We start from the raw sequence: 12,710 nt of genomic DNA, 5'->3' as shown, positions 1-12,710 counted from the left end.
CGTGCAGCACAGGCCAGGCCTGCCTGTCAGTCGCCTCTACCAGCTATATAGGATTTGACACCATTACAGTTTGAGAAATTCACACTCCAGATGACTAACTATAGCTTAGTTTTCTTAATGTTTTCACATACAATACAAATACACTTTGCATATTTCTTTTAAAAATAGGCTATTTTGGAAGGAGCACAAGCAGAAGATGAGAAGTTTGATTACAATTTAAAAACCAAAATTTACTTTCCAAGTGAAATGGTGACTGGTTAATTGGCCTAGCTCCTAAAAACTGGTTTTCAAGCCAGTTACTCTCTTACGCTGTTAAAAAAAATCTATCCTTTACTACAGATGACACTTGCACAAGTTTAACAAATTAAAATCCAAAACAGGGCAATTCGCAGAGAGGGACCTGTCTCCTGGGTAAAGCTCACAGCAAATAAAATAAGCTTCTCTTCAGTACTGCTCTCAATTACCAGCATATAAAAATAATAATAAAATAAAGTCCTTAGTGATTCACTTCTCAGTTTCACTTCCCAATTTTAACCTTCAAGTTAATTACCATAACTTGCAGTGTTTAGAATGATAGAATGAAATGCACCACCTAATTTCAAGCCAGTCACGGTTAGGAAGTTAGAAATTATACAGCCTTCAGTTTGAGGCCATAATGACTCCAAAAAATTGTTTCAAGAAAAGCAAAGTGAAAGTTTCCAAACTTATGAATAAAATGTCTTCATGCGTTCGGCAGAGAATGCAGGCTCCTGTGAGGATACTGCACCTCAAAGTGAGGAGAGAAACAGTAAACTGTTTTAGTACAGTTAGCATACTGTATATAGTTAGCACACTGCGTATATGTAGTATATGCATACACAGAAGTAATTTTCTTTTTCTTGCTATCTACAATAGTTAAGGTTGAATACATATTATTCACACACACATCCCACAAATCAGTGGAAACCACCAGTATTAAAACTGAGTCCATCAACAATATTCTACAACCTCAACAGAACATAAATTTCACTATATTAATACTTCTTAAACCGCTTAAGTGACTTTAAAGCCTAAACCAAACTTCTCCGTGCTTCTGAAAAAGTTTACTAAAACATGAGTAACCATGAACTTATACGGTTACAGACACAGCTACTTATACATTACATTCAACACATTCGAGATGCAGAATTTCTCCAGTACTGAGAAGCTCAACACAAATAGTGGACTGTATGAGAACTGCCTCAGCGAAAGGAAGTTTTCAAGCTGCTGGCCAAGTTTATGGAATCAGGTGACTCCAAGTATTACTTGAAATACCAAAAAGCCTTCTGCGCTATTTAGACAATTTGCAGATGACATTTACTCGTGGATGTTAACCCACACCTACACAAGCAGAGATGCTTCCATCAGCCAACATCGTAAATAAATACTGTTAATTTAGAAAGAGACAGGTTTCACATAGGATGGGCTAATTTTGACTGTTGCATTAATAACAGATACTGTTGAAGAACTGAAAAAATAATTTCGCTTCCTGCTTTTGCCTTCTTCTTTTTTTTTGTAAAATCAGACCCTGTCATTAACAGGTCGCACATCACAGACTCTGGGCTCCCACAGCCCACCTACCCGCCCCGCACGCCGCTCAAGGGGGGTCCGCACCAGCCGCCCCGGGGCGGCGGGACGGCCGTGGAGAGGGAGGTGTCCCCGTCCCCAGCCCCGCGGGGCAACCTCCCGGGACACCCCGTCCCGTCCCGGGGCTGGGCGGCAGGGCCCGCCGCCGGCCGAGGCCTTTCCCCGCCGCCGCCGCGCTGTGCCGGCCAGGGCACGGTGGAAGCGGGGCAGGGGCACCCGGGCTGCGGGACCAGCAGCCCTCGGCGGCTTTTTCGGTCCTACAGCCACTCCGGGCGCTGGGCCGGGGGCGCGAAAATAAAGCCGAAAGCAACTTTCCCCTGCCCCGGAGTTGGCGCTGCCCCGCCGAGCCCTCCGCGCCGCTCGGAGGGACCGGGCAGCCGCGGCGAGGCCCGACCGCGGCGCGGCGGGAGCGGGCGGCCCCCTTCTCCCTCCTTCCCTCCCTCCCTCCCGCGGCCGGCGCCGAGAGACAGGCCCCGGGGAGGGGACTCCCTCCCCCGACCCCCGAAACGCAGCCTGTCCCCCCGCGGGGCGCCCCTCCCGCCCGCCGAGCCCCTCCGCTGGGCCTTGCTCGCCTGCCGGGGTCTCGGCGCAGGGGGCGCCGCGGAGCCGCCTCACGACCACCCGGGGCCGCGCCGTAGGGTTTGCTCACCTTGGTGGCCATGGCGCTGCCGGTGCGGGCTGGGCTGCCGCTCTCCCCTCCCCGCCGCGGGCCGCGGCTGCTCGGTCGGTGCGTCCGGCCCGCCCGCCGCCGCTGGGCCGCGCAGGCGGCTCCTCCTCAGCCGCCCCCAGTCGCCGCCGCCGCCTGGGGGCCGTTGGGCGGCTCAGCAGTAAGGCCGGGCGCTCGCCAGGCGGGGGCTGATGTAGCCGCACGGCGGTGCCCCTCTCCTCACACCCCCTGCACGCCCCCGCCCCGGCCGCCCCTTCCCACGACGCGACTCGGCTCGGCTCGGCTCGGCTCGGCTCGGCTCGGCACCCGGGGGCGTTGGTGGGGCCGTTTGTCCCCAGCCTCTCCGTCAGGGCCGGAGGGAGGGACGGGCGGCGCGGCGGGGACCCCCAGGGGAGCCGCCCCGGTCGGTCCCCGGGGGTGCTGGCGGGGGCGGCCGTGCCGCCGGGTTGGGACCGGCACCCCGCACCCCACCCCCGGTGGCTTCAGCGGCTTCGCTTCGTAAATCAGTGTTTGCCCCCAGATTGCCGTGTGCGGAGCGGGGCTGCCCCGGCACGGCGAGGAGCCGGCCTTCCTGCCCGCGGCGGGGAGAGGGCTCGCAGAAAGACGTCGTTTGTCTCTCGGTTGCTTTTGAGCCTAAATTTCGAGGCAGCTCTTATACGAGGAGAGCATTTTTCCCTCGGCCAGGCTCCCTCTGCAGCTGTTGGAGCGATGTCGACCCTCACCTCCTGTTGCAGCTGGGCCTCGGGGTGCAGCAGTTATGAACAGCCGAAAATAACATCAAGGAGCGGGTGGGGGTGGGCAGGGTTCTTGTCAGGCACTCTACGACCATCTCATAAAAACTAGCTGTGACCCCACTTGCTTTCCAGCCTGCAGGAGGGACACGATGGGAGGCTGAAACAAAGGGGTTGGGAAAATCCAGTGGCAGTGATCATGCAAGGTACTGCGCCATCCAAAAAGCACGACTTCTCATCTGTGTATGTATACTGGTTGGCCTGGAATCGGGAGATGTTTCCTTTCTGTTGAAGGAAATAATACATCGTATAATTGTCAGGATGACCAAGGAGAGTCCTAAGAGGCAGGTAGGCTGTTGGGAAGCTGCATAACTTCACATCTGCATTTCCTTCTCCATAGAAATTACAAGCTTCTCTTCTGCTATTGGTATGGTTTCTCAGTGAGGCAGCTTTATTAAAAGAGAAAAGTGTGTTCACGGATATTTTAAGTTCGAAAAAAATTTTCCAAGTAGGACCAGTGAAATATTTTGTATGGAGAGTGAGGATGAGGAATTAGGAGGAAGCTGGCTGTTCAGCCACCATCTCTTTTCAAATGATTGAACTGATGAACTTGAGAAGTTTTCAAGCTCCTTCACTGCAATTTTTAACTTTTTCAGAACTCAATTAAATACAAAAATTCCAACTTTTTATTTCTTATAACAGCAGTATCTAAAGTGAAACCTTTGTGTCTGGCCCACAAATGACCCTTCATGATACTACCTTTAAGTTGAGATACTGCATTAAGGATCAGTTTTGCCCTATGGTCCCTCCCAGACTTGTATTTCATCCACTGTAGTAGCAAAACTCTCTGAAGCCGGCTTCGTCGCTGTACTAAGGGACCCTCTTCTTCCACCTTCTTGCTAACAATCTTTCCAACGTTGCACATTTTGATCTGGTCCATCTAATGAGGATCTTATAAAAAGGATAGAGGTGTGAAATCAAGAGACCCAGCGCTGTCTTGTTTAGGGATCCCCAACTGACAGGTATGTGAAGCACCCTCTATCCCTTCGCCAGATGCTATGTTTTGCTATGTGATTTATAATAAACCTGTGGCTTTTGCATAAGCTCAAGTCTGTGTCATTCTTTACCTGCAGTCAGAAGAACTGCTGGAGAAGCTTAGACTACAGCTGCTAACCAGTGTGCTTCAACAGAGCACTGCTTGCCAGCTGGGGAACAAAGAACAAAGTCGTGATTTATTCAGCCTCTCTATATGCTTAAAATTTCCAGTTTGCAGTTTTCCACCGTGAGGTACTCCCAAAAATAAATCTTCCTTGACAAGTTTGAGGGATGAAGGAAATGTTAACGATTCTGTCAGGGTGAGAGAATGTTCTGGGAAAATTTTTTGGTGGGATCTTTCCAATACTATTTGCAATTAGTTGCCATTATTTCCTGTGTTAAAAAAAAGACATTCTTAGGAATCACTTTGGATTGCAAATAAACATCTCTTCTTAGCTGCAAACTTTATTATTGCATAACACAAAGGGACAAATACCAACAAATTGGTAATGAAATCACCTAAAATTTCCAAAACTTTCTAAATTAGTTAATTTTCTGTTACCAAGCTGAGTCCTAGTTAATTAAGATTAGATGCTTGCTTAGCACTAGACATATAAGAAACCCCAGTGGCTTCAGCGGGCTTGTTTACATACCTAAGCATTTGGCAGGTTGGACGTCGCGTGCTCTGCGTGGAGCTTATCAGCTTTCAAACACAGTTGGCTCATTATCCACTTTGTACTAAAGCCCCAGTGTATGCTATAATAGTTAAATTTTTCCACCTCAGAAAAAACCAGTCAATAACAGAAGAAAATCCCTTGCCCGGCTCATAAGTGACTTTTTTTTTAATGTTGTCTCTACAGATTTTTACAAAGTATGTATTTTTGCAGTAAACTTGTCTGCAGGAGTTCCCAGGAGCAACTGCTGCAGCAGAGTTCAGTGAGCAGCGATCTGTTGCAGAGCCTCATCAAATGAAAAGCTCCTGCCAACAACACTATGCAAATTTTTTAATTAAAGATGGACTCTGAGAAAGGACATGGAGAACATTTGCTGAATACTGTTCTCTGCTGGGCAAGGCCTGCCGGTAGCTTCAAGATCACTAAAAGTCGGTGACCTTGTACGTCCTGACTTATGCCAGCTTGGTGGGGAATGATAAAGAAAAAATAAGGTTATTCGGATAACCTTCAAGCTGAAAACCATCTGGAGAAAGAACTATGGTTTGTGTTTCTAAGCTACTGTCCTCAGGAGCGCCTTGAGGTGGTGCACCTTGGATTTCTCCCTGCTAGGAGGCTGTGCCCTTAGCATTATCTAGGTGATGCACGGGGGTGACTGAGGTGGCCCTGACGCATTTAGCACAGCTGGGGAGGAACTGTGAGGAACAATTATTATCTTCAGTGGCAACAACTTTGCAAAGGGAACAGCCTGTCAGACACATGTATTCCCAAAGTCTTTGCAGGAGGCATACTGAGGGTAATTGCCCTTGGTCTTTATTTTCCAAGGCGTTTTATAAAGTGAGAAGTGATTATTTTTTTTTTTTGGTTGAGAGGCTATCAATGTGGTACGTACGATAACATCATTTCCATGCTACATGCGTTTAGCTCAAGATTTCTAACTATGTTCATCAGGAAAGCCTAACAATGACTAGGGGGTGATTACAAAAACATTTCAAACTTTTCTTACTCCTTTTAATTATCATGTTTACCTTAATCACCTGATACACCTCTTGTTTTAAGAGGAGGTAGAGATTTCACATTTCCAAAGCCTTAAAATGAGCTGCTTAAGCAATGAGTTAGTTTATGGAACAAGAATAGCAGTAGTGTATGCTTCATCTTCAGAAGCCATATCCACACAGCTTCACCTACCTCTCCCCAAGAGGTTCTTTGGGTGGTGGTGTGTTTTCTCTCAGCTGACCAGCGTTTCTGTTTCAGAGTAGGGTTAACACCATTTCTTTGGTGTTTCTGAGTAGTTTGCGAGAGCGCGATACAGAGGAAATATTGTTTCCTCCTATCTTCCCTCTCCTCCCTTCCTCTCCCCCAAAACTGGACAGAAAACGACAGGAGCTGCCACATCCGTGAGACCTAACGTTATCTGCACAGAGCAACAGGGGAGCAGCTGCTGAATCCCATTTGTGCATCGCTCTGTGCAACGTGGCATCATTTGCAAATCCTATCCGAAAAACACATTTGATGAAACGTTTTCTGAGGAAAAAAAAAAAAAGATTATTTCCCTTTATTGTACGTTGGGAGTCTTTGGCCAGGAAGGCTGTGAACTCTTGAATCATATGGTATTTGAACCAGAGCACAATAGCCTCTCCTTCACCCGGAACTTTATGTGGCAGTTTAAATTGGTGCTCAAGAGATCACAGAGACACTTTTCAATCTTATTCTGCAGCTGGTGCTGGAAGATCACTATCAAACCAGTAAGGCAGCCAATCTTGAAACACCGTAGGATGTTAGGTCAAGACTTCCCTAGTTCATAAAAGCAGCTTTAGAAAAATGCACCCAAAATTGCACCCAAATTCCTCTGAGTTTTTCAGTCTTATATTTTGTCTCTGAATAAGCAGTTCTGAGAAAAACTGTGCTTCGTACATTTGCTTTTGACTTAAGGGGTTTGTCTCCTTAGAGCTGGTAAACAAAGGCCGTTATTATCTGAACTCTGGCATACTATGTGGGCCTTTTTCAAGGTAAGTTCTGATTTGACATAGTTACATTTTTAATAACTATATAGCTAAGATTGGCTTTGTGCTGTGTATGAATATGCCACTTTCTTTACACTGGGGAAAAGTGCAATGCTCTACCATGCTAAAATCTGTGCTCCAAGGGTGGGGGTTTTTTAACACATCTTTGTGAAGCCACAGACTTTCAGTCTTGGTGGACTCCCTTCTCTTTAAAAACCCATAAAAACAACTGCTAACCACTGAAGATGTGAAAAAGCTACGCAGAAAAAAAAGTGTGGGTGTTCCAGAGACAAGGTGGTGTTGCAATACGCTTTTGGACGCTGTCAGTTTATTGAGAGCATTTTCTTTTCTTTTTTCTTTTTTCTTTTTTCTTTTTTCTTTTTTCTTTTTTCTTTTTTTTTTTCTTTTTTGAAGCTGATTGCAAAGGTCCTGTTTTGGGGTAAATTTGATCATCCAAGAGGGGGATGTGCAGACCTTTATGGGTGAGCTCCATGACTGCAACAGTTAGGAGGTGGCTTGGTTGTGATGGTCTGTTCTTTCTTCAGATAATAGGGTGTGAAAAAAACGGGTTTTCCCCTTTTCTCCTTTAAATGTAACAAATGTTTTGACCAATTCTATTATTCTTATTCTGCCTTTACAGCAGAATAATCAGTAATAGATGTATGGGGTGTTTTTTTATCAGTAGAAGCTTTGAAAAAAATGATACAACAAATCATGCTTTCTTGTGCAAGCAAGAAAAAAGATTTCCTGAAACACCTAGTGCTAATATAATTCTTACTTTTTGCATTCCCTTCTGTACGCTGATTGGTAGTATAGTATATATGCTTGATTGATAATACAGCATATATGCTTCTATCTGACCTAGGATATTTGTGCACGCCTATGTATCATGCATTTTAGTTGGTTTGCATTTGGATTTTTTGTTCATACTTCATATTCATTTGGGTTTCAATGCAATGACTGCTGAGGTCAGTAGGTTTTGAACTCAGCTTGCCTGGAAAATAGAATACAGCTTAGTAAAAATAATATTAAAAAAAGTATAAATGTGTCCATTTTGGTGTTTGCTAGTTTAGCAAAAGTGACGTTACTGTTAGCACTGTTGATTCTTACCGCTACTGATCCACTCCATCCGGAGTGATGACTGCCTGTGGCTCATTTCCATTTTTTCCTGTCATCGTGGAAGGGCTCAGCCAGCTGCCATATGCTGCCGTCTCAGGGGACTGCAGTCTCGACAAGCAAAGCAACAGGAGTGTGTTCTGCTACGTGCTTTGATTAGATGTACAGGTACATCTACGACTAGGTCCTGTCAACATTAAGAAGCCAAGGATTGCACCCAAATTGTCTTCCAACATACAGATCACTAGTCATACTAAAGATGTAATTAATTATTCTTGGCAGATGGTGGTCCGGTTATTCATCCTCATTGAGTAACTGCTTGAGGAGGAAGATACAGAAGGCTGCAGGACTAACCTGAGAGATCTGAGCCCTCTTGCTCTGGTCTCCAAGCTTCTGTGGAGGGGAGCGGTGGCACTCTATGAATCTGCCAGCGTAGCACCAGGCTGTACTTTTCAAGACAACTTATTGAAAGTAGGAGCAAATCCACGGGCACTTGGCACATATTGCATTTATATCCAAATTAAGAGCATGGTCAGTATCAAACCATCGTAAGGTATGCTTTGCGTTGTGATTGTGATCATGCAAAGCTGCACTTATGGATAAATGGTGATTGTCATGAGTGTATGCTTTTTACTGTAAATAAACTAATTTAGGTGGTCTCCTTTATAAAAATAAGAATTATCGTTTTACTGACCTGACCAACATGGATCTTGAATGTGGTTTATCCCCAGTTTAATGCTCGCTCTCCAGTGTTCCAGCATACAGCATTCACTCACACTTTTTCCCTCATGACACAGACAGATGTTTTGGACTAATGTGATTCTGAGTTTCCAAACAGTTTGTGTTTTTCCAATTCTAACAGATTTATTACTTCAGTTACATTATTTCGTGCTTTCGTCATGGAAATTTGGGGGATTTCAGGGCCTCTAGCTAACTGTGTTTTCATACACAAGAAATTCAGTCCTGTGGCATTTATGTGGTGAGATCACCAAAAGGCTCAACCAGGCCTTAGTGTCCTTTGCCCCTTGAATTTTGTTTTGAGGCACCATTTCCTTTGGAAATAATTGACAATGCAATTACTTCATAGGAAGAAGCTGCTGATCAGCAGCCGCCCAGCATTCATGAGCCCATCTTTAACGAACGCATGTCAAGGTGACGAGAAGTGCTCCAGCGCAAATGCGGAACAATATTAATTCCCAGAAGCTATTGTTCATCTGCATTTTCTCTAGTAGGGTTAAGGTGTCCTGCAACTAGAGGAAGAGTTATGAAGCCTCTTTCTAGTGCACATATATTTCTCCCTTGTGTCAAGCCATTTTAGAAATCCAGTGCATAAACTGTCTTCTAGCCCAGACAAGCCAAAAACGGGATAAAGAAAAGAGAGAAAGTAAAAGCTGTCATGAATTTCATTATACAATCACTAGATGTATTCCTTTTATATAGTTTTTCCTGTCTGAGGAAGGAGCTTGGAATCTTGAGGTCCCCTTTTTACCCTACTTTGTGGGATTTGTTCTTTCACATTATAGCCGATAAAAACTATGCTATCCTAGTAGAGAGATAATAATGTACAACAGAAGAAAAAAGCAAAGCCTGTGACTAGATGATGGGCTACAAAAGAGGGTTTGTAGGCTGCATACCTTGCATTGCTGCTGAGGAAATTATGTGACTGTGGGCAGGTCGGAAAATTTCAAGTATCTATGAAATTGTTTATAATCACTGCCTCAGATTAGGGCTTGCAAAAAAGCATTTCTCTTTGGTTGCAGGGCACAGAGCCATTCATTAGCAGGAGTATTAAATAGCTGGCTGTTCCAAGATACCTCATAGGAGTAGATATTCAAATCTTTTTGAAAATCCACTGTAACTAACAGGACTGATTAGTCTACTCAAGCATTTAATTTATTACCAGTGCTAAAATAAAAATGATACCTTAGAGATTTAAGTGCTTCATATCTTTCTGCATGTGAGTATTAAGATGTTCAAACTGGCTGACAGTTCTTTTCTTCAAATTACCAGAAGCAGCCCTAGAGGTAGCTCTAGCTACCCTGAAAAGGCAGATGTCCAAAAACCTACAAATATTTCCTGGAAATCTGACCCTTATACTCACATTAAAGAGAGGAGACAGAGGGGAATAAATCCCGCATCTCCCTTTTCCAGAGTACAGTTTTTCTTATTTTTCTGGTAGTGGGTAAAATTTGCAGCTTGCTTGGATGAGGAGCTCTAAATGCATTCTGTAAATTGAGACTTCCCCTTTAAATTTACAGAATATTCTTGTCCAGACTGTTTGAACTGAAGGGGGACATAACAGATGCAGCACTCAGTCATGTGCTCTGCTCGTGGTTAGCCACACAAAGCCAATTTTTTTGGATGCTAAGCTACACTTTTTTTTTTAAGAAAAAAGACCGAACACAGCTGCTCTTGACATCAAAAACAGTCACTGAAGAAATAAAAAAGCAGTAAGCTATCCAACTAACAGCTGACATTTAAAATCAATCCCAGTGAGTTTACCTAAGAAATGCTGAGGACAAAAAAAGGACCTTCTGTACCACAAAGTACCTTTTCTCGTTTGCTTGAACCGTATCTGTGCACTTTTTCAGCATATCACATCATTCAGTTTGTTGCCAGTAGTGTGTTTACCCAAAAGGGGTTCTTTATCAGGAGCTTGCTGGCATTTGCCTGTCATTGCTACCTCAGTCCAAGGTTTTTACAAGAATAAAATACTGCTGCTACAGACAATGTTGTCACAGAAGAGTTAAATTGAAAGGATACTCCTTTGAAGTTGTGATAACAATTGGAAGAGGAAATGTGACTGGAATATGACATTCAAAAAAAAAACCCAAAACAAAGACACAAACCACAAAAAACCTTCAGCATTGCAGTGAGCCACAAAACCTACAAATATTTCTGATTTTGTTTTGTGACTCTTCTGTTTCCAAGATTTGTTTTCTACCATAAACATCCACGCTTTTTTCCCTCCTGTTTCCAGCAGAGCTCCAATGTTTTGGAGCAGTATACCTGCAGTCTTTACCTGCCTGCACCTCTTCCAGTTCTCAATTTATCACTTCATTACATTTATTTGTCTGGTTTTATCAAGGCGTTTTGGGGGCTTCATGCTGAAGGAATTTATCTGGTAATTTATTTCCCAGGCAGCACAAGAAGTTTTCCCCGTAGTGTTACTTCAGTAATTGGGTTGGTTGCAAATGTGATCGTTACCGTGCATGGTTTTTCTCCCTCCAAGCATCCTGATTGATTTTTTTCCAGAATGTGAATTTAATTCTGGACATCCTACCAGAAATATTTCCAAGTCCCCTGAACATCTGCGCTGGCAGCTGCCTTCGCACTCCTCACAGGTGAGGCTCTCCCAGCCACCCTGACTGCCCCACGGTGCCCTGCTGCTGCCAAGGGGAAGGAGGCTGGGATGTAAGGTATGTGGGTAAGGTATAGGGCTGTACTGTACCTTTATAGCTTTATCATGGTATGGTGGCAGTCCTTGGCCATCTTAATTATGATCACGGCCCTCAGTGTGAAGAACTGTACCCACACTGAACATTTTGCCCACCTTTCCAATAGCCAGCGTGTTTGTTGTGCTTCCGAAATGGCTCCTTCTTTGGCTTGCAGGGCAAGTTCAAAACTTTAATTCCACGTCAGACCCAGAGGTTTCTTTTCACTTGAATGTTTAATGACTGTCAAATTGAAGAGAAGCGTTTCCTACCGCTTTTTCAGGTCCACAATGTCTCTGCAAAGAGGCAAGCCCTTGGCGCCACAGAGCACCCCGAGTCAGTGAGGCAGTTGCAACACAGAAAAAAAATCAGGGCCTTCCCTCACCCTGGTCACTAGAGTGGTTTTCTAACCTGCCAAGCTGTTTCCCCAACACACATAAACCCACCTGTGATTGCTTACTCCAGGCCACTTCTGCCACCACTAACCCCTTCACTGCTCCCTGGCAGTCCCCAGACAGACCCTCCTGACCCCAGCTTTGATCCCAGCTGGCAACAACCATGTGGGTTTTTTTCCTCAAGCTACAGCTGCTCAGAAGCTTCCTTGCACAAAAGCAGTTATAACTGCAGACTTCTCCTCAAGGACAGATGATTTATAGACTTAAACTCTCCAGCCTCTCAGTCGCGTGATCTGGGAGAGGACAGACAACAGGCAGAGAGGAACTTCTGCAAAAAGGTTGTTCACCTGGAGCTAAGGGTTGTTCCCTGATCCAGACAAACCCATTCACATGCAACCTACGGCCAATGTCATAGCCAGGTGTGTTTCCTTTAAACAAAGAGGATTGCTCCTTTAACTTAGCCATCAGAATACCCTGATCTGACCCACCAGGGATATCTCCTGTCCATGTAGATGCCATTACTCCCTTGGTACCATCTGTCTGTCTGGAAACATCTCTGCAGCCCAACCTGCAGTGGTTTCCCCTGCAGCAATCGCCGCTGGCTCGGTGTCCTTGGTCAACTGCCCCTGGCTGCGTTACAGCCTTGGATTTTGTATTCTGGAATAATTTTCTCTCATTTCCTTTTTTATAAGTTGTAAAGTCCCCCTTATGGGTGCTTTGTGTAAAGAGAAATCTTGACTTCTATTATGTTTACTTACAGTGAATGTGAGAAAGGACACTCCAGGCTGTTTTCAATGGTGTTCCTCTGACAAAACACCTCCTTCAGGTATCCCCAGTAACCAGCAGTTTTTGTTTCAAGTGTCTTTCCAAAATAACTGACCCTGATAGTTGTTATTCTTACCAGTTGGCTTCTGGGATGCAAATGCCAGCAGACGGCTCAGAGTAACCTAATAGCATTTATTATTCTTTCCTACCTGCTTAGCAGAGTCCAGGGATCGCAACGTCAAAATAATTTGAATGTTACTGTCCTATGTAAAAGTCAAACCAACAGAT

At 44.8% G+C, this 12,710-nt stretch overlaps 1 protein-coding gene across 2 annotated transcripts in view; it reads right to left on the bottom strand.

Moving 5' to 3' along the window:
• Positions 1–2,543, bottom strand: part of SNX9 (sorting nexin 9) — a 69,179-nt gene extending 66,636 nt beyond the window's left edge. Inside the window, exon 1 of one of the 2 annotated variants that reach the window (XM_063329392.1) lies at positions 2,255–2,543. In XM_063329392.1, coding sequence (XP_063185462.1) covers positions 2,255–2,266 — 12 coding nt within the window. In that variant the 5' untranslated portion in view covers positions 2,267–2,543. The remainder of the gene's footprint in view (positions 1–2,254) is intronic. The other variant, XM_063329390.1, reaches the window with a different exon arrangement.
• Between the last annotated feature and the right edge of the window lie 10,167 nt (positions 2,544–12,710).

The sequence above is a fragment of the Chroicocephalus ridibundus genome, chromosome 3, assembly GCF_963924245.1.
Source record: "Chroicocephalus ridibundus chromosome 3, bChrRid1.1, whole genome shotgun sequence".
NCBI classification, from domain to species: Eukaryota; Metazoa; Chordata; class Aves; order Charadriiformes; family Laridae; genus Chroicocephalus; species Chroicocephalus ridibundus.
This window is presented reverse-complemented; position numbering and strand designations above follow the sequence as displayed.